The sequence below is a fragment of the Pleuronectes platessa genome, chromosome 15 (genome assembly GCF_947347685.1).
Source record: "Pleuronectes platessa chromosome 15, fPlePla1.1, whole genome shotgun sequence".
NCBI classification, from domain to species: Eukaryota; Metazoa; Chordata; class Actinopteri; order Pleuronectiformes; family Pleuronectidae; genus Pleuronectes; species Pleuronectes platessa.
This window is the reverse complement of record NC_070640.1, coordinates 5,778,386-5,798,938: the sequence shown is the minus strand read 5'-3', so window position 1 is coordinate 5,798,938 and position 20,553 is coordinate 5,778,386. Positions and strand designations below refer to the sequence as shown.

General features: G+C 43.3%; 2 protein-coding genes across 2 annotated transcripts; one reads left to right on the top strand and one right to left on the bottom strand.

Moving 5' to 3' along the window:
- Positions 1 to 41: 41 nt before the first annotated feature.
- supt6h (SPT6 homolog, histone chaperone and transcription elongation factor) lies at positions 42 to 14,904 on the bottom strand. Its single transcript, XM_053440848.1, has 37 exons — positions 14,761 to 14,904; positions 13,384 to 13,494; positions 13,131 to 13,295; positions 11,997 to 12,070; positions 11,693 to 11,867; positions 11,463 to 11,544; positions 11,000 to 11,255; positions 10,764 to 10,865; positions 10,522 to 10,635; positions 10,274 to 10,363; positions 9,965 to 10,107; positions 9,692 to 9,837; positions 9,475 to 9,585; positions 9,043 to 9,323; positions 8,778 to 8,932; positions 8,138 to 8,333; positions 7,876 to 8,015; positions 7,562 to 7,679; positions 7,389 to 7,465; positions 7,142 to 7,277; positions 6,924 to 7,061; positions 6,480 to 6,647; positions 6,265 to 6,392; positions 5,934 to 6,141; positions 5,670 to 5,817; positions 5,362 to 5,504; positions 5,126 to 5,266; positions 4,743 to 4,938; positions 4,485 to 4,630; positions 4,194 to 4,286; positions 3,962 to 4,075; positions 3,711 to 3,835; positions 3,352 to 3,464; positions 3,181 to 3,258; positions 2,893 to 3,071; positions 2,349 to 2,638; positions 42 to 2,029 (listed from the first exon to the last, which is right to left on the bottom strand). Exons 2-37 carry the CDS (start codon positions 13,481 to 13,483, stop codon positions 1,837 to 1,839), a joined length of 5,262 nt encoding a protein of 1,753 aa, XP_053296823.1. The 5' UTR covers positions 13,484 to 13,494; positions 14,761 to 14,904; the 3' UTR covers positions 42 to 1,836.
- Positions 14,905 to 16,484: 1,580 nt separating this feature from the next.
- Positions 16,485 to 20,176, top strand: sdf2 (stromal cell-derived factor 2). Its single transcript, XM_053440850.1, has 3 exons — positions 16,485 to 16,728; positions 17,591 to 17,787; positions 18,566 to 20,176. The coding sequence occupies exons 1-3, from the start codon at positions 16,557 to 16,559 to the stop codon at positions 18,863 to 18,865; spliced, it is 669 nt and encodes a 222-aa protein (XP_053296825.1). The 5' UTR covers positions 16,485 to 16,556; the 3' UTR covers positions 18,866 to 20,176.
- The last annotated feature ends 377 nt before the right edge of the window (positions 20,177 to 20,553 follow it).

The following is a 20,553-nucleotide window of genomic DNA, read 5'->3' as shown; positions in this document are numbered from 1 at the left end:
TCCCAGCATGTTCCCCCACACAGCACCAACAAGTCTCTGGGTTTAATATGAACACTTTTATTAAAGGGATCACAGGTAGAAGCGGTCATCAGCAGTGCCGTTGACATCATCACTCCTCCCTCACCGAGACACTGCCGATGGCCGATCACAGCCTCGATATCAAAGATGCAACATCTTAATCTGGCAAGAGACGTAAAACCAAGTAAGTTTTTTTACTCCAAAGAAAAAAGAACAGATATTTGAAAACATTCTGCATTTCGTGGGACCAGGTTTGTTTTTTGCACACTGCAGAATGAAGCTCACCATTGAATACCAGTGCCGCTGCTCATTTGTACTGGGGCACAGCGAAAATCAAAAGAGATGCAGTGGCCTAGAATGGCAGCATGACAATCACAAAAAAGATGAAATGCTTTTTTAACAGTAAATTCATTCTACTGAAATTGTTGCATGTTGCGTGCATCATCGACTATTATACAGAAAGAATATAAACACAGGGAAGTCAGCTTGATAATATCTCCTGCTGACAGTGCTACAGTCGGAGAAAGTGAGAGAAATCATCCACTCTTTTGTTAGATTTTTTTAATGTTGCAGCTGTGGAAACACTTGTTCTTGTTTGTCGACACTCGGCAGGAAAATCAGATACTTTCTCGTGCTCAGCTGCAGCAGCGATGTGTGAAGAGACCAAGTCCTTCACGGTGCCAGACATCGTAAACCCAATGTCAAAAAATGAAAAAGTCGCCCGACTGCAAACATAAGAAAGATAAAAGATTGTAATCTAAGTAAACTTATAAAATCCCTGTCAGACAAACTGCCACAGACGCTTGCTTGACATGGCAAGGCTCTTCCACTTGTAAAATTAGCCATAATATTGTTACTTAAGATAATGTTACGCTGCTAACTTCCTCCGCACCGCCTCTCACATGAAGTCATAAAAAAACAGCCAGCGTTAGCTCGAGTGTAGCACACGAAGAAGTGTCCATCAACTTGTATTAGGTCAATGAGTCAATACAGTAAAGACTATCTACAGAATACATCAGCTGATCATAATACAGCATGTGGTGGAAACAAACAGCAACAAATGAACGTTCCCCTTGAATGCATTTTGCTTTTTGAAAGTCGGCCTCGGCGTGTGTGTGTGTCTGTACAGTCACGGATGTGTGTTGCTTTAACAGATGTGAAGGGGCCTTGAGGTTCAAACAGAAAAAGAAAAAACAGTCTTTATTCATTCTGTGATCTGACGCATTCCAGACAAAAATTCAATTTCCCTAAGTAGCTTGGCAGAGCTCTTTTTAGGAGCTGTTATTCAGAATCCACCAGAGGAAAGGGGGACTCTGGAAACTAACTGGGCCCCTCTGTTCGAAAGCATTCATGGATCAAACTAAAACCAGTTGCAAAAAATAAAGACAGCAGGACAGCTTGTGTGACAAAGTCTGTTAGGTCCATATCCTATATGCAACCGCTGTCCGATGTTTCAAGTGTATTTTAATGTCATTGTACTGACTTTCTGCACGACATATACAGTGTTATTCTGACTATACAAAATACTATACAGCCAGAGCAGCAGACGGAGGTGAGGAGGTGAAACGTTTGGGGATAAGATGGGCAGACAGACGGCAGAGAGGATGGATGATAGACTGATCATCTGCATTTACAAGATCAGGAGGACATGAAGAGGACACGAGTCAGCTGGAGGGCGAGGGCTCCAACTAGTGGTCAGCCTGACGAAAGGGCTGATGGGTCGTGTGAGAGACCAAAGGAGGCAGATAATCCAAAACAAGCCGCAGTACAAAGGATGGACTTAGGTAAGGGGGGTGTAGCGACGCCCCCCTCCGTGTCCTATCGGTCCATTTCATCCAGCAGAGGTGTGGCGTCTCCGGCGATGGACATGGGCGTGCTCTCGATCATGGGGCTGGGTGACGGCCGCGGTGTCATCCTCGGGGTTTTCTTCCGCCCCTCGGCCTCTTTCTCCTTCAGCCACTGCTCCGCCATCTTGCCCCAGTCCACGGCGGAGGCATTGCTTCCGCTTGGCCTGCGGGGGAAGGAGGAGAGAGAGGGAGGTGTTTCAGTTGAAAGAAAGTGACACAGATTGAATGGCAGGCTGCTGCTCAGCTTTAAAAAAAGACCCAGATAGTGGTTGTAGCGCCATCTAAAGGCAGGAAGACTGTCATTCAACAAAACTGAAAATGCAGACCAGGATGACATTACATTTGTTACATTTTGTATCCATATGTCTATAAATGAAAAATATCTGGGACTAAAGAGGAATAATAAGAAAACTGTCCACCACACAAACATGATTAAAAGTAAACACATCATGAGACATCATCAGATATTTCTCCTGTACGTACTTTGGCTGCGGTGGCAGCGGCTGCTGTGTCGGCGCTTGTTGCTGCGGCGTCCGTCCTCTGGATGAGGTGGAGGATGACGGCGTGCCGGACGAGTGGCCGTGGTGACTGCTATGGTGGGCGTGGTGGCTTTGCTGTGGCAGTTGTGGGGGGCCGTGTGTGAGAGAGTGGGAGGACTGCGGGGTGGAGCTGGGGTACTGGGGAGTGCCCAGTGCTTGCTGGCTCGGTGTGGTGTACGAGTAGCTGGGTGTCATCAAGGGCGTCGCGATGGGCTGCTGAGGTGTGGCAAAAACCTGGAGCAGGGGTGGAGGAAGTATTTGGAATGAGTGAATACTCAAAACTTTATGTAGGATATGAACTGCATCTTCACAAAGCGTCTTATTTATTATAATCACAAGCTCTAAAGCATCTGTATCCTCTGAAGTAGGAACCTATGATTTATTGACAGCTTAATTGAATGATAGTCAAGTCCTGCTGGGAACCACCAACATCTCAAAAACCACCATTTCCTCCGGCAGCAGATGTCGACATTAAAAGCTGCACTCACATGATAGGCAGAGGAGCTCCCTCCTCCTCCTCCTGTGCTGCCACCGTAACCGTACTGGCTGGAGCCCCACTGTGCGGGGGTGGTGTTGGGGTTCTGGCCCTGGCCTGTGACTGCAGCGATGGCACTGAACATCTGAGAGGTCATGTTGCGTGGGAGGGCGTTGACAGCTCGTGTCAAGTCTAGGGAGAGAAGAATCAGTAGGAATTAATAATGCGGATGCTGAATATTATTGTGTGTGTGTGTGTGTGTGTGTGTGTGTGTGTGCAGGTGTGAGGGAGAGAGACGCACCTGCAATGTTGATATTGGCCGGGGTGGCGTTGAGGGACGCAGGTGTCCTCGTTCGGCTGCTGTTGCTGGGGGTGATGCCTTTTAAAAGGGGAGAAAATGTTTGATAAGAACATACAATACATTAAAATGCTGTCATATACATGATGAAACATAGGTAAAGTGATGTCATACCTGGTACAGGCTCCTGGTAATGGTCCTTAAACCAACGGAACAGTCCGTTTACTGTAGCAAATACCTGTGAGCGGTAGCGGAAGCCATCTGGGGTGATGGTCACATACTCAACCCTAGAGAAAAATGGCACACTGACATTAAGCTCTACAGGTATGAAGACACATGAACAATTTCTAATAAAAGTCATAGTAGAGGAGCAGCTTTGTGGGAGAGTCGATATGAATTGTGAAGCATTGATTAATTTAGTTCAACATGTACGACATGATTCAGAGAGTCAACACTTGTAAATTTGAGTGTGTGTATTCACTATTATCTACCAATAGGAACAATACAGGAAACAGGAAACACTTGCTGCTCACCGTGGTTTTCCACGAGGCTGATAGCCCAGGACGAACTTTCCCGGCAATGCTTTGCAAGCCGAAACAAAGTAAGGAATAAAAGTAGGCTTCTCCCTCTTTGTCTTGACAAGCAACTCCTCCATTTTCTTTAAGAGAGAGAACAAAGGGAGATATGATGAGTAATAGGTGCAGGCAGGTTGTAGAAGAACTTGAGTTAACGAGTTATGCTTCATAAAACTAGATAATACTCAGCACCGAAAATCAGTACCAACCTCCTTGCTTCCCCCACTGCACTCATGGAAGTACTTATGCCCCAGCAGGTCCCGGGCAAATGACGCCATTGGCTGAATGTACCGAGCAGTGATTTCATCCAGATCTTCAAATTCCTGTGGAGATCACAAGAAACTCTGTAAGACCGAGCTGCAGCAGCCACAGTGCTGACGTATCACTATGAAGGATTCTGCAGCAGAAAAGCAAGCGTGAAAAGAGTAGAGAACTGTTTACTTCACTGTTGATCCAGAGAGTGTGTCCCAAGCTGAACGCGTTCTCTTTGCCTTCTTCTCTCACGTCCACGTGCTGGAAGATACCGTCAGCCACCTGCGAATCATCAGAGTCAGACGCTGTGTCCAACAAACTCCAACATCCAAACAACTGCAATGTGTTGCATGGTACTGTGTATATTTGACCTCCTGTCATTTGGATCCACCTCCACAAAACTCTGAATCATTTGTTAACATGCATCCCTGTATCTTTCCATCTATTCTACTCGACCGTGACACTCCATCTGTTTCTTACTTTCCAGGTGACGGTGAGGTGGTTCTCTCCCTTGCTGCTCGGTCTGATGATCAAGTCTCCCTGGTCCAGGGTCTCCATCATCTTCTCCGCCTGGTTGAAACTAATGTTGTGGAAGTTGGGGTGGGCAATCACACGCTTTATATATGCTGGAGAGACAAAGAATGTAAACAAATAGCCATTAAGGGCAATGATGTGGACGTGAGTATAATTGGATAGACAAAGTGTACAACATTTATTGACTCTGTTATTCTAACTCACGTGTTCGTTGTTGTTTCTTTTTTAACTCCTCCTCCTGTTTTTGGTCCTCAGTCTCGTGGTCAAAGTCATAGTAGCTGTCCTTGGGGAGCTTCCACTCGTTGGCCTTGTCCATCAAATCGGACGTGCGGCATGTGAGGTCAACGCTGAATTTTTCAATATCGATTTTCATGATGCGGCAGTGGACCGTCATGCCCACCTGAAGGGGAAGAGGGAGGAGGAACAATCAAGTATTAAACAGTTGTTACAATAGAGGAAAACAGGACAGAAAGGAGAGAATTTTTTTTACATTTGATCAAATATCTATCAGTTGAGACAAACTACAGAATTTATTTAATAATCTATTTGAAAAACATCTGGAAAGCACAACCAATCACGACCCTCACCTTGACTCTCTCCTCTGGGTGTTTCACAACTTTGTCACTCAAGAACTTGGTTGGTATGAATCCCTGGACGCCGTTATCTAATCTGGACCGCACCCCAATGGCCTGACCCGGACAAGAACCACTGTCAAAGTGATTCCACACCTAAAGCAGAGACAAAATAGAAAAAGTGATGTTTAGACGTCAGACTCTCAGCTGTTTTCTAATATCAAGTTGTCAAAAGAGTTAGAGTCTGGTACCTCGCTGAGCTCAGGGAAGTTGTCCTGCTGGCAGAAGGGACACTGCCACAGACCCGTAGAATCGTTACGTATGGCCTGGTCATAGCTTTCGCCCTGCGGCCGCCGGTGAGCAATCCCAGTCACTATACTGGTGATCAGCTTACCTGGAAAAAAAGGAGGAAAAACATCAACCACAGGCAAAAAAGCATTAACCACACCAGCCTGCAGCGTTACTTTCTACTTTGACTAGTACTTTACCAGCGATTACTGCACAAACTTCTAGGACAGAGCTGATGGTTAAAATGTGTACCGATTTAAAAGGGGCTCACCTATATAAAAGGTCTCTGGCGTTTCCTTGGTGAGCAGGTTGAAGACCTCCTCAGTGTTGGGTACTCTGTAGGGAACTCTCAGGTCTTTGTATCTGCAGCTTAGCTCTGCACGGATATCATACAGAGTGATTCCCTTGTTGCCGTAACCCTAAAGGGACAAAGCACACAAGAAAATTGTTTTTTTTTTGGCTTCACGAGTTCCTGACACATATAGTTGTGTCTGAACTTAATAATCACTGTCAAGTTCACATCATACACACAGACCTGTCTCTCCAGCTCTTCAGCGAAGGCATCCAAGTCCAGATCTTTGAGACGTTCTGGATTTTCTAAGATTTCCTCCAGGGCTCCGGCTGGGTTAGCGTCTTCTGCCGACTCGTCATACTCGAGGGCATCTACAGCCATCTTACGAGCCCACTCGTACGTCTCAGGGTGGACACGAGACCCATCCAGAACCTCGATGTAGGAGTCCGTACTGTGAGGAGAGGTTGAGATAAGAAAAAAAACTAATGACTGATCACACCCTGAAAATTGCATTAGCACTATGAGAAATATCTGGGTGGCCTGAGCATGTACCAGAGCCCTACTAGGTACCAACCTGTCTCCAAGGGACGCAGTGTCGATCTTGATGAAACCAGCACAATTGATAAAAACCTTTGGACCCATGTGACACATTGTGACCAGCTGGGTTCTGTTTTCCAGACGAGTGTTGTTCTGCTTCAGAATCTGCACAAAGACAAGGTCCAGCTGATGAAAAACACTATACTCTGAAATACGACAAAGAAACGTAATATTAGCAGAATATATGCTGACCTTAAGGAGTTGGGAGCCCTTCCTTGGTCCCAGACCACAGACAAACTGGACCAGGCTCTGACTGTGAGGATGAGCGATCGCTTTATTCACGTCCACCCCAACTTCATTGACACGGTTGATGAATTCACAGTGAAGAGCAGAAAGCAAATCCTCCTTCACCACTTGTTCCTGAGGAAAAAAGGTCTTTCGTTTCACAAATATGTGCAGAATGCAGGTGCAGAATACGGTTTCAGTTCATCAACTATCGTTAATAGCCGTTATTGATTATTTAATTAGTTGAATGATTATTGAGGAGTGGACAAAAAACCCTCAACAATAAACTTCCCAGAAATTTGTTTTATTATACAATTACAGTGATATCAAATCAGTCTTCAAGAGAAATCTGTAAAGAACATACAGAAATAAATGCATATACTACACGTTGTCTTTTCTTCTATCTCTCACCTGTAACGGGTGAAGTTTGAGGCAGAGGATATCTTCGTCCGAGCTGCAGACCTGAGCGTACTCCACCAGGGGATCCTGAATCTTCCTGGCTATCGACACAGCCTGTCGCAGCAAGGGAGGGTAATCCCTAAAATCGACCTGCACAGACAGAAAGCAGAGTGTCAGGAGAAGACCAAGGGTAATGAGAACATTGTGTCACACTTGGATCAAGAGTTCACCTCAGACTTCTTGCTGTTCATGTACAACGTGGCCAGTTCATTGTCTATCAGCTCCACTCCCACAGCAGGCACAGAGGACTCTTGTTCGAGCTCGCTGATGGCCCTCTTGAAGTCCTCCATGATCATTTGGGCGTCTCTGCATAGACATAGAATATTTGTAAACTTAACACTGTGACTCCTCTATACTCATTAATGTCGTTCCAAATCGATACATGTAGTTTTCCAGCACATACTTAAGTAAACTTACCGGCTTTCTCCAGCAACAGCTACAACATGAGGCTTCTTGCTGGACAGAAACTTCTTGAGAGTCTCAATGTCGTGGGCCTGAAGATGATGGACACACACAAAAGGGTGATCATCTCAATGACAAGAAAAACATCTGTTGACTGCAATAATGCACAGTTGGATCTCCTTTTGTACCTTCTTCTCTCTCTCATCCTCCTTGAAAGCATTCCTCCTCTTCATGAAGTAGGGCAGACGCAGGAAGTCCACCACCTCTCCTTCCCCGTTGATCAGAGCACAGAAAACTGGTGTGTCTCTGTCAGTGCAAAGTGTGTGTGTAAGAAACTATACTGTTACATAATCCTGCCGTTTATGGGGCAAACATTCCCTGATCTTAACACAGCTAAAATTAGCTCATGCAGATTTAAAGTGAGTATTCTGATATTAATACCAACAATTCAAGCTACTAATATATCTGGGGGGGGGGGGGGGGGAGAATGTAGGGCCCATACCTGCTTGGTGCGTACGCTACACCCAGAACCCGAATTCCTTTGCCCTGACTCTCATCCATCAGATCGTCGTCTTCCTCAACTTGCTGATCTGGTCTGTATGAAGCCACCTTAAGCCAGTTATACAGTCGGCGACAGCAGGACTACAAGAAGAGAAGGACACAGACAGTTCAGGGTGAATTTTAAGGCTAAAACAAAAATAAATGTTTGTTCCATGATTTCTGAAACATGATATTATACGGTCTGGACACATATCACAAATTACCCTGACGATGCTCTCTTTGGCCTCAGAGATCAGTTTGCTCTTGAGCTCCTTGGCCATCTGAGGATAGAGGAACTGATTGAGAGCTCTCTCTATGGCTAAAGTTCGCTGCCTGTTCCACTCCTGCACCTGGTGACTGAACTCATCCCTGTAGTAGAACTGTTTGATCTCATCAAAGTATGTCTGGTCCCCAGTAAATCTGAGGAGAAAGACACAGAGAGAAGCAGAGACTTAATACTATCACATTAACAACTCAAACAGCCTCATGCTCTACTGACAAGGATGTGGATAAAAACCTAAGCTACAGCTTAAAATGTCAAGAAATTAAACTCCGGGGACATAACCTATTTATGAAACTCACTTTCTGCCAACATCAAAGTTAGGTTTCTACAGATGATGAAAATGGCACAACAGTTTATCACATCAGATTCTGTGCTCCGGAAATGTGCTACGGGCAAAGAATGCCAGAAAACTTGTCCTGGTGCAATTTGACCGAAAACTTGACTTGGTGTAATTTGCCATGATCCTCGATCATTTGTCTGCCTATTATCATGAATTGACTTAATTGAGGAGGCTCATCCTGGCTCACCATCACCATCAAACTGTTCATTCCCCATTTTTGTTGATAGTATTGTAACTGTACCCTTTGACCCCTATAAGGTCGATACAGATGTCGATGGAAAGCAGCCCCTCTTCCTCTGCCAGGCACATCTTCAAGAACTGATCTCCATTCAGCTCCTTTACGGCCTTGTTCTTAAGATACTTGAAGGAGAAGGCAAAATGTGCCTCATCTACCTCCTACACAGAGTAAACAAATGGCAATGACGGGTTAGATTAATACTTCCTCCTTAGATTTGTTATATGTGATTTTATTTTCAAAATGTCAATGTGATTAAATGCATCTTTACCTTTTTGCCCTTCTTTGTAGGTTTGATGTTGATCTTGGCCCTCTCCTGGAAGGTCTGTCGGAGAACATGTCTGACGAGAGGTTCCCGAGCAATCTGCATGGCCACCATGTACCTTGTTCCTTCCAGCACTGCCTCAGGAGTGCTGAACTGACTGCACACATAATCTTTGGCTAGTTCTACGGGCTCAGCAGGGAATTGTTCTGTCTCGTGACGCTGGTAACTGTCTCTCAGATTTTCTCCGAACTGCTCTGGAGTTAAACCAAACTTCTTAGCCAAACCATCTGTAGTACGGAAGAAACAGAAAAAGATGTTGAAGTGCAGACATTGGACAGGATTGGTTCTACCAAAATATTGACTATGCAACAGATGAAACTATAGAGACTGAGATGTGATTGTGACACTAAACCTTAGAGATTGTGTAGGAAGTCTCACCAAGTCCTACACTCTGACAGATGCTGTACATATCTCGTCGAGATGCCAGCTTAAGGTCAGGTCCTTTCTGTTCTTCTTCCTCTTCTTCTACCTCCACTTCTTCTTCTTCACCTATGAAGGAAGCAGTACTTATTTAATATAATGCACACACCACAACCACAAAAAGCTATTTATAAGATCTGAAAACGTCTGAAGTATCCATCCATCATCATCTTACCATCCTCTGTCACTTCCTTGATCTTCCTGAGCCTCTTCTTGGTGGTTTTGACAGTGTTCTGCATCTTGGGGATGTCTCGGCCATAATAAAGCAGAAAGTGGTTGTACACATCACCCAGCTCTTCAAGAGTCTGCACTTCTTTCAGCCTTTGGAGAATTAAACGTTTTGAATGGGTGAGCATCATTGTTAATAATCAACCACTTGGTGAAATTCTTACATCAATTCACATCTGATTACAGAACAAATTCAAACTCCAGTTTTATCAAGACATACCTGTCCAGGTCAGGAGTGTCCAGAGGACGGATGCCGTCAGCCAAAGGTTTGTCAGGATCAGCAGAGATCTGCTCAAACTGGTAGGACTGCATCTTCCGAAACAGACGGGTCAGGTTCTGTTTCCGAGTCTTCAGCTGAGTCCACTGATGAGGAGGTGGAGGATGAAAACATTTAAGTCGGGAAACCAGAGGTTGCATACTCCACTAAGATGAAGCACTAGGAAGATTCATTATTTCACATTGACTCCTAACGATGGTGTTGGTTAGTCTGTAATCGATTTCCTTGTGAAAACAACACAATGAACTTCACCTTTTCATCCCACTGCCACACCTTCCACAGGTCATTGATGTTCAACTCTGGTTCCACATATTCTTTCCTGTAAAAGGCTATGAAGGGAACCTAAGCAGAATACAAATATGGGGTCTTTACAAGAGCAACACATTTTGGATACCTTCTTTAAGACATGATCAGTAGTTGATAATATAATGAAAATTGTCATCAAACAAAGGAAACATATGCAAGAAGTTCATTGTATGAGTACGTTGAGCTCACTGTACCTCAAATTGTTGATTCCTCATAAAGTTGAGGGCCTCTTTTATCTTGGCAATAGTGCTGGGACCTTTCCTGCTGAAGTTTGTTGTTGTTCCCCTGTCTAGGTAATCTGTGCTCTCCTGTTTAGAATCAGAATCAGAACAAGGATCACACAAAACAAAATTGTGAGGAGAGGAAGGAGATGAATCTGCATAATATCTACTACGTTTTTGTGTTCTTTGTGTTTATACGCGAGTGTGCGTCATACCTGCATGGATATTGTAAGAGTGGAGAAGCCATGTCTGAAGATCCACTCGGCTTCCTCCTCCAGCTCATCATCCTCAGCAGGTTTCACCGGGATGGAGCGTAACTACAAGGTAAACGACAGAGTCAACAAGACAGACACTCAGAAAGACAGCAGCACAACATTTCAAAGATTAAATAACAATTCATAAGTTGCCCCACCCTTAAAAATAGTGTATAGATTAACAAACACACACACACCTGGAACCTCTCGGGCATGTCTGTTGTGCGGATCTCATTATCCTGGTCGGTCATGTGACTACTTTCTAGCTCACTGGGCTCATAGATCTCAAAGATACTCTTCCTCCCGTGCCTCCTCTTAATCTGTTTCTTAGGCCGGTCCCAGCCCTCCTCATCCTGGTCCTCTTCCTCCTCCTCACCCTGGTCATAGGCGTCCGCATCAAAGTCGGCGAAGTCAAAGTCGCCACCGAAAATCTCCTGGGCCTCCTGGAGGGCTCTGTTTGAGGATGAATAGCGATTATGTAATTTTCTTTTTGTATCATAAAACAATGATCATTTAATGTTTATTATCTATTGTTTACTGATGTATATCAATATTTTGAATTAAATATTGAGGTGACACTCAGGTCATACTACATAAGTTATTGTATAACAAAACAATGATACATGCACCAGTAGAATTACTTAAAACTACAAAACTCACGCATCTGTGTATCCTGAGAACTTCTTCCCCCTCTTTTTAGTGATGGGCTGTCCATCATCATCTACGATGAAATCGTCTATATCTGTGGAGAGAAGCATTTTTTTTTTTAAATGAAAATCCATTTTACACCACATCATTTCGAGATTAAGTGTGAGTTGAAATGACTTATCTTTTATTTCAAACCTTTGTAGATGATAAAACAAAGATCTTAAAAAATCCTTCTGGCCTACCTGACTCCTCGTCCTCTCCCTCTTCCTCTTCCTCTTGATGTTGGAGAGGCTCGTCCACAGCTTCTCCTTCCTCCAGGTCACCATCTGCATCCCCGTGAAAGATCTCATCTGCAATCTGGTCTTTCTCATCATCATCATCATCTTCCAGTGTTTTTACACGGTCATATTTCTTCTTCTGTAACACAAAACAAGGAGAGCATTTATTAATTGTACAACTATGACATGAAAATACAAGGTAGAAATGTAGCTACCCAGTCTAAATTGTAATTACACATATACAATAGCAATGAGAAAGGATGCTCACCCTTCTTTTCACTTTAACTCCCAGGTTTTCCTCAATTAGGTCAAGATCATCATCATCCAGGTAGTCATCATAATCTGCAAAGAGGAAAAGACTTAGTCAGAGGAAACAACTTCAAGTCATGTTTTGTTATTACCACTATAAAATCAGTGCTTCTGTTCTTGACACGAGATTACGTAAGCATGGATTTGGACAATAATTAGAAATAAATCATGTTGTTTTTTCCACAACTTTCAACTTGAATCTCAAGCGTCACCAGTCTAAGTTAATGCAAGATACACATAAGTGCATCTGACTCCACAACATATGGAGCTTAAAGAAGGGGAACAAAACCCTACAGGCCGCAGCTGTTGTTTTATCTGCTCAACAGATGCAAGACATTTGTTTTAACTACCGTTCAAGAGAGTCCAGAACAAAACCTAGAAAGATATGTAATTGCAGTATTACAGAATAGCAATAAGTCATGAACTGGCAGCTTAATAAATCAGTTGACTCAGATACCTTGAAAAAAGGTACCTTTATTACTTTTTCCAGACCAAGGTTCCAAATGAGGACCTGATCCACAATCAGCTCAGAATGAGGTTTGTCTGTCACCAGCTTCAGTTATGTTCTTATTAATTATCTAGACAGTGGCTTCCCACAATAGTGCTACATATTCATTATGAATACAGTTTTTACACATTCAAGATCTCTAATGGAGTGTTTTGCACTGCTGTTTCATTGTAGAGTTGTGTGCAGCGTTTTTGTCCCACTGTCGCTCTCACCCTCTCTAACACACAAATATATCTGTCTTTCAGTCATACTGGCCATAAGCAACTCCAGGAGAATGTTAATCACATTAAAGGGCAATCAAAAATAACAGAAAAACCACCATCAGCCGTCTGAGGGAACTCGCTATAAAACTGATAGTTTCTCTTGTGTGTGCAGTTCTCAGCAGGAAGACCAACTTCGATTTAACACTGTCCCTCGGGCTTGGTTGTGCAAGAGATGTTTTGAGTGCAGTCACAAGAAGCCCCTCTTTTCCACGCATTGGAAATGTGAGGGATGAAGGAAAATGTATTCAGTTGATTGCAAACTGTAACCTCACTGCTCGATACCACTAAATCATACACCTTTAGAAACACCTGATGAACTTACTTCGCTTTTTACGTCGATGTCTGACTTCCTCCTCTGAGTCGCTTCCCACTCCACTCCCACTTTTTGCAGCTTCTTCCCCCTCCCCCTCCTCTTCTCCATCATCAATGAGGCCACGCAAATTTCCTCGCTCATCTTGGTCCTCTGTGTTTTCTTCTTCCTCTTCATCTGTTGAGAGATGACAGACAAGTCATCCAACTATCATACAACCCCATCTCCAAAACACAAACCCCAAGTTAAAAGCTTAAAATCCTACCATCTTCCTCCAGAAACCTCTGGGTTTTTTTGGGCTTAAGGTCTTTCTCTGCGAACTCCTCCTCCGACTCCTCGGCCTCGCTCTCGATGAAGTCGGACATGACTGCTGCTCCTGAGAAGAAATTCAAAATACTGATGTCAAACTCTCTCAACAGAATCCTGGCAATGCTTTGTTCTACTACACCAAACACATGCAATATGTAACTCGCATTATGTTGTACTTCCTTTCCCCTCCTTATCACCCGGTTTGTTTTAATTTAATTTAAGTAACAGTAGTTTTCCTGAACTTTAACGAGTTGTTCAACCTCTTTGTTAGTATGACATGATAGCGTTGAGTGAAATAAACAAGACCAAGGCTGCACCATTCGACCGAATGGAAAAAATGCTACTTATATATTTCGTTACTTCATGTGCGATCTCACATATTTAGTGTCGCTCCTATAATTTCAAGTTCTCCTGGAGTATTTAAAATAAATTGACGTGGGATTGATTTATCTCTGACTGCAAAGCATGAGTTTGACGAGGTCAATGGTGCCTGTGTGTGATCTGTGTGATCCTAACACATATACTTTACAATATTAACCACCTTTGTGATCAAATGGTTTATTTACATGTATTCTTAAGCTAAACACGTGCAAGAAGGACAAATGAAAGCAACGTACGTCGGACACTCACACACATTTCTATATATACGATCATTGACAATAAACACACCATCCACTTAATAAATAAAATAACTAGGTATGTAGCCATCTTTGAACCGACGAGTGCTTTCACCTCAAGGCTGTTTTATTGTCAGCACCATCACATTGAGCTGGATTTATAAGACAAGATTCAAGAAAGAAAAAACCTACGCCTAGAGATGTCGCATTGCGCACACACGACCCCGTCGATGCTAACACAGCTAGCGCATCTTTTTTGGCGCAACGCAGCTGTAAACACACAGGTAGAGTGTTTATTAAGTTAGCAGCAACGCTTTCGCCCCCAAAACATGCGAGTTATATTTATAATCCAGCTCGATGTCTTTAGCTGTGAGCTAGCAGCACCGACTGGGCTAACGGTTTCGATGCTAGTTAGCTAGCTAGCGAGCAGCCTCTCGCCGGGACGCTGCTTCTTTGTCCCGCTGTTATTTTGGAGCTGAACACAGTAACCACAATACCAGAAAATGAAGAACCGGACCACACGACACGCACCGTGACGGAAAACACACCAAGGCCTCTTGGCGTTAGTCGAAGCTTTAGCACATCCCTGCGTTAGCCTAGCATTAGCAGTCAAGACAACAACAGCTAGCCACGTTAGCGCGAGCTTGTTAATCGCTGCTGGCCGAGCACAACCGTTAAAAAACTCCGCAAGCGACCCCGGGCGGGTTGGAACTTACACGTCGGCCTCACAGTGGCGGGTTATTCCGTCAGTGTGTACAGTGGTGGCGGGGCTGTGTTGTGTTGTGTTGTGTTTGGTGTTTGTGGGAGCTTGTGCTTGTTAAAAAAAGAAAAATGGCCGACAGCGAGCGGCGTGAAGACAATTCCGGAATTTGAGTGAAGTTACCCACAGCCCAGCGAGGTGGCGCCCCCTGCTGGGCCAGGTCGACTCTATGCCTACATAGTGAACACACAGCTAAAACAGCTGGATGCCTACATAAAAATAATGCTAAAACAGCTGGATGCCTACATAATAAACATAGTGATGCCTCATACTGACGCCACCACATACATCATATCAATAATAAAGTGTTTCATGCCCAATGTGTAATACTCCATAGAGGACAGTATCTATTTCAAATGACCTTAGTTATGCTGACATTGTTCCCTTACAGTGTTTACAGAGATTTACGAAGAATATGTAGGACTCCAACTTGACCTAAATTGTTACCGTTAACTGTTATTTCTTCCTCACATCACAGTACAAACGGCTTTTTGCACAGTGCTCCCTTTTTTTTTACTCTTAAACTGTCCAAAAAACAACACACTAATCTGAAAATAGCTTTCAATAATGTGCCTTTCGGAGATGAGTTCCCATCCCACTCACTTCACTATTCACAGTAACAAACCATTTTTTTTACCGGGGTGCCCAAAGTTTTTGTATGACATTGTAAATTTCTGTGACTTACTCTCTTTTTCCTCAATGTAAAAACTATTCTTGCAACACAAGCGTTTCCTATTCTACAATTAAAACCAATAAACTAAATTAAATTGAATAAATACAAAATTATGAGCTTAGCAAACCCCTGGAAACATTTACGTTGTCGTTTTTTCGCCATTTGCTGCTCATTTCTGTATCTGCATGTGTTGCCAATTTTTGCAATCGCATGTAGACGGATAGATAGATACATGGATACTTTATTTATCCCGTGGGAAATTTAGATCATCCAGTAGCTTATACACTTAAACACATCACTGACATACATACATAAATCACATACGGAGAACATATTTACAGATACAGGAATGGAATGCAATGATGTGATTGTGTCAGTGTCCAGTATGAAAGCGTTCTTGTCCTGCTGGAGTGGATAGTACAATAAAAAATAAAAAATATGTGTATAAAAACAGCAAAGAAAAAATATATAAATATATAAGAATATTTAATGGTAAAGTCTGTTCATGGGGCTAGTATAGCCAGTAAAGGGATGGACAGTGGGTTGGTATATAATAATGAGATGAGATGAGAAGAGTAGAGAAGGGGAGAGAAGGGGTGTAGTTGAATCAATGAATTGTTTTATTAGTTTGCACTAATGCGTTTTTTTTCTTCTGTTTGCATGTGTTTTCTTTATTTGCATACGTTTTTTCTATTCTATTTCCTTCCTTGTAGTTGGACTTTCTTGAAGAAAACTGTACTAACTTGACTCTTGTTGTTTTTGGTTTGTACCCTCATGGTTGAATACACCTATTGTGAGTTGCTTTTGAATAAAAGCTTCAGCTAAATTTAATGTAAAATTATGTAATGCATGTGTTTTCTTTATTCGCACAATTTTTTTCAATGCACGTGTGTTTTAAGAAAAATTGCGTGTTCTATCAATTCGCTGAGCTCTCTCGGCCACCGTCCCTCCGAGTCGCCGGGGGGCGCTGTGTCAACCCTAACCCCCTGAGCTCGACACCGGCAGCCCGTGCCACTTTAATGACGTAGCGAGAAGACGCCACCGAGCTGAGGTGTCGGCGGCTCGAGTCTCCAGGAGGAATGGCCGGTCTACTCTCCGGTTCTCCCCCGGCGCTGCTCCTGGCCCTGTCCGCTGTGTGTGGACTCTGTGTCGGCACCGAGCTGAGCTTCGTGACGTGCGGCTCCGTCATCAAACTGTTGAACCTGAAGCACAATGTGAGACTTCACTCACACGACGTGCGCTACGGCTCCGGTGAGTCGGATCCTCTCGTTCACTCAACAGCTGTAAAACGTTATCTTCACGTTCATATCGAGTGTTTTCCACCTTCAGCGGCTTCCCGTGACTTTAAAAACAAACACCTGGAATCCAGATGTTGTCGCTGAATGAACGTGGGGAAAGAATGAAGTCCACGAGCAGAGGTTCACTGTGTCACTCTGACATATGGTTAATCATTATTGTTCTGTGGTGAATCTACCTTAACACAAATCATTGGGGGGAAACGAGCATTTAAGGTGAAGACATTCATATAAACTTTGTTATACATTATGAGATGCACAGCAGGACGTGGTCCTTTCAATTTTATATAAGCTTATTTTATGTTGCAAACAAACATTAACTTAAATCACACACAACTGCAGAAGGTCAAGGTTCATGGCTCGATTACAAGACTACAAGCCTTATATCTGTTACCGAAGTTTTCTGTAAGCTGGTGAAAAAGGGAACTCATGCAGCAGGTGATGTCTTATGCAGAATAATTAAATGTAGACTTAATGCATCAATGAGCCAAGAAGGTGAAACAATATCCAACCGCTAACAGAGTAACATGAGCAATTGTCCCCCGCAAGTCTGAAGATGTCTCCCACAGCCTCCCAGTATACCTCCCTCTACTTGCATCACCCATTCCAACAGCACTTCCACGAATGGCTAGAATTGCTGTCACATGGTACATGGAGGTGTTTGCATCCTATTGGATAGTTAAACCTGGACGATGCATTCCCAAATCACAAAGTGTCCTCACGTCTGGCCACTGGTGCCTCTGTCTGGGTTCCTCAACCATTGCCTTATTTTCTGTGATTCCCTCGGCTCACTGTATGTGTTTGTCTGTGTGGGACAGGTAGCGGGCAGCAGTCTGTAACTGGGGTCACTACAGTGGAAGACAGCAACAGCTACTGGAGCGTGCGCGGAACCGGCGACACCTTCTGCCATCGGGGTTCCCCGGTAAAGTGCGGGCAGACAGTCCGCCTCACCCACGTCAACACAGGCCGAAACCTGCACAGCCACTACTTCACCTCGCCACTGTCCTCGAATCAGGTGGGTGGAGGGGATTTTAACATGTCCAACCTAATTTTAAAAAAGCTGATTATGAGAAGTTTGGGGAGATCAATCTGGATGAATCACGATGACTCTAATTGCAGTAATAGTTATAATGTTTAGTCAGAGATGTACCAATAAGCTGCTTTTCCTATTAAGTGAAACAAAGACAAACCTTTTGAGCTAGAAGTGATTTGACAGGAGCTTTTAAACTTCAGGATCTGTACCAAACTTTCTGGGAGATCAGCCTCAGGTCAGAAAAACTTCTCCAGTCTTAAGGAAGCATGAAAACACTGTCAGACCGAAGTGGGATAGGGTTGGGAGAGGTGGTCCGTGACACGATAAAAATTGCAACTGTTAGACATCTGGTTTAAGTCTTTGAACATCTCTGATGTACCAGGTTATTTAATCTGTGTGCAGTTTTTCAGCAGACTATGCACCAAATCCAGATTTGTGTCACTATGTAAATATAAAATTATATATACATCACAATTGAAGATGGAACAGTCTAATATGCACTGTGGTCTGTCTGGCCTCTTTCATTACCTTTACCTTGAGTAACCTTGTTTGAGAGTGTTTGGGATAACCAAACTTGTCTGAATGTAAAATGTATTTAATGTAGGATCTATGAAAATTGTAAAATGTAAAGGCCGAAAGCAAGATGAAGCATAGGGATACATTTCTGCCTAAAATGGAAACAGAAAGCTTCCAAAAACGCAGCGTATCTCATCTTCACCTCTGTTCCTTGTCTCCTAATCTCTCTCTCAATCGTCCACAGGAGGTGAGTGCTTTTGGTGAGGAGGGGGAAGGCGACCACCTGGACGAGTGGACGGTTCAGTGCGGGGGATCCGTGTGGAAACGCGAGGAGGCCGTCCGCTTCCGTCACAAGGCCACGGAGGCACTGCTGTCCGTGACGGGGGAGCAGTATGGACGGCCAATCCACGGTCAGAGGGAAGTTCATGCCATGTTGGGCCCCAACCAGCACAGCCTCTGGAAGGCCATGGAGGGCATCTTCATGAAGCCCAGCGAGAGCCCGGCGGGCAGCCGAGAATACAGTCACATACACACAGAGTTCTGATCTTCTCTTCTTCTGTCTCCTTTCATCTTCCTCCCTGTCTACTAGAGCTAAACAATGAACCAAACATATCAAGGCCCATCGATTTGGGAATATGAGTCTTGATTTCTTTATTGAATTTTCTCTGTGAAAAGGCTGATGATTTTTATTTAATTTTTTTTCTGAGATCCCTCTCAAACAAGCACGTTCTCTTTCATCTGGAGAATATGACTTGTAGGTTGAGGTATCTCTATAACACCACAACTATTTATATATAATAACATGTTATGACATTTTTATCTAAATGAAAAAAACTGCAGCTCCAACAGATTGGATTTTACACTTGGCCATATTGCAATTTCGATAACATTATAATAAATTGTTCAGCCCTAGTGTCTACATCTGTATTCCTACCTCTGTCTGTAGCTACATCTGCTCCAGCAGTCTCTGAATGCAGCTCTGTCCTCTGTCCTCTGTCTTCTGTCCTCTGTCCTCTCTCCTCTCTCATTCTTCTCCCTCATTAACCTCTGACTCGTCTTCTAAAGAGACTGTGCCAAAACTCTGTCATGGATCAGGGTACAATTACTTCATCCTGTCAATCCATACTATCGCTCTGACTTTCTCACAGTAGTGTTTTAAAATCAATGTCCACGTGTAATGCATACGTGGAGATGAATATTTGAAGCAGTGTTGTGTTTAGAAAGCTGACAGCTTTTTCGATCAACACTATAACTTGCCTTAACCGGCACATATAGAAATACAAGTATTAAAATGCAGTTTTACTGTATGAAGACTGCACAAGGAGAGTTATTCTTCCCAGCTGTTATTTATTGTTAAATAACTTCCAACTGCAAGCACACTACAACACAGAAGGCCAATCAGTACATTGGGTTTCGCAGGATAAAACAACATTTGTTACACTTGTGCCTTTGTTTTGTTTGTGTAAAAAAAAAAGAAAAAAAGGAGTAGGTGTTTACATTTTTGAGCCTTTCAAACTTTTGGTAAACGAGTTTTACTGTTTTTTTTTATGGTATTTTTAAGCCATGTTCTACTCAAACGATGATAAACAGTGTTACTACGGTAAATTCCTTTTTTCCCTTTAACTCAGTGAAGCATTTACATAATCCCACACCAACTGACAGAGGATAAGCAGTTTTGTCCGTGGTGGTATTTCCTGTTTTCAGCGTTATACATCACTGAACGGCTGTTTACTGTCTTTCTTACGTTCATGCTGTCTGTGAAAGCGTATGTGTTGGAATAGCTCTTTGTTTCAGAGGTTCATATGAACAACAAGCCTGCAATGAATACCTCATATTAAAGAGATTTTTATGCACAGTTGCGTCATTGTTCGTTATTGGCATTTTCCACATTTTTTTTTATTTATTTACCTCGAATTTTCTACTTGATGTCATCAGTTGAATTATTGATGTCATCAGTGACTCTCTGGATGCTGCAATGAATTATCACATAAAACAGTCCATGACAGTACTGGTGGTATTTGTGTGTCTTTCATACAGCTGACAAAGACTAAAGCAGCCTAATGGTTTTACAAATGAGTCGAGCTCATTACACGTGTCTGGACCATCACATTCTGGATCAGGCCTTGTTTGTCTGCCTAATGGCGTGTTTTTGGTTCATTATCTGACAGTTAATGGGGTTGGGGTGCAGCGGCTCTGGGGTTATTCTCACTTGTGTTTGACCTGCGCTCCCTA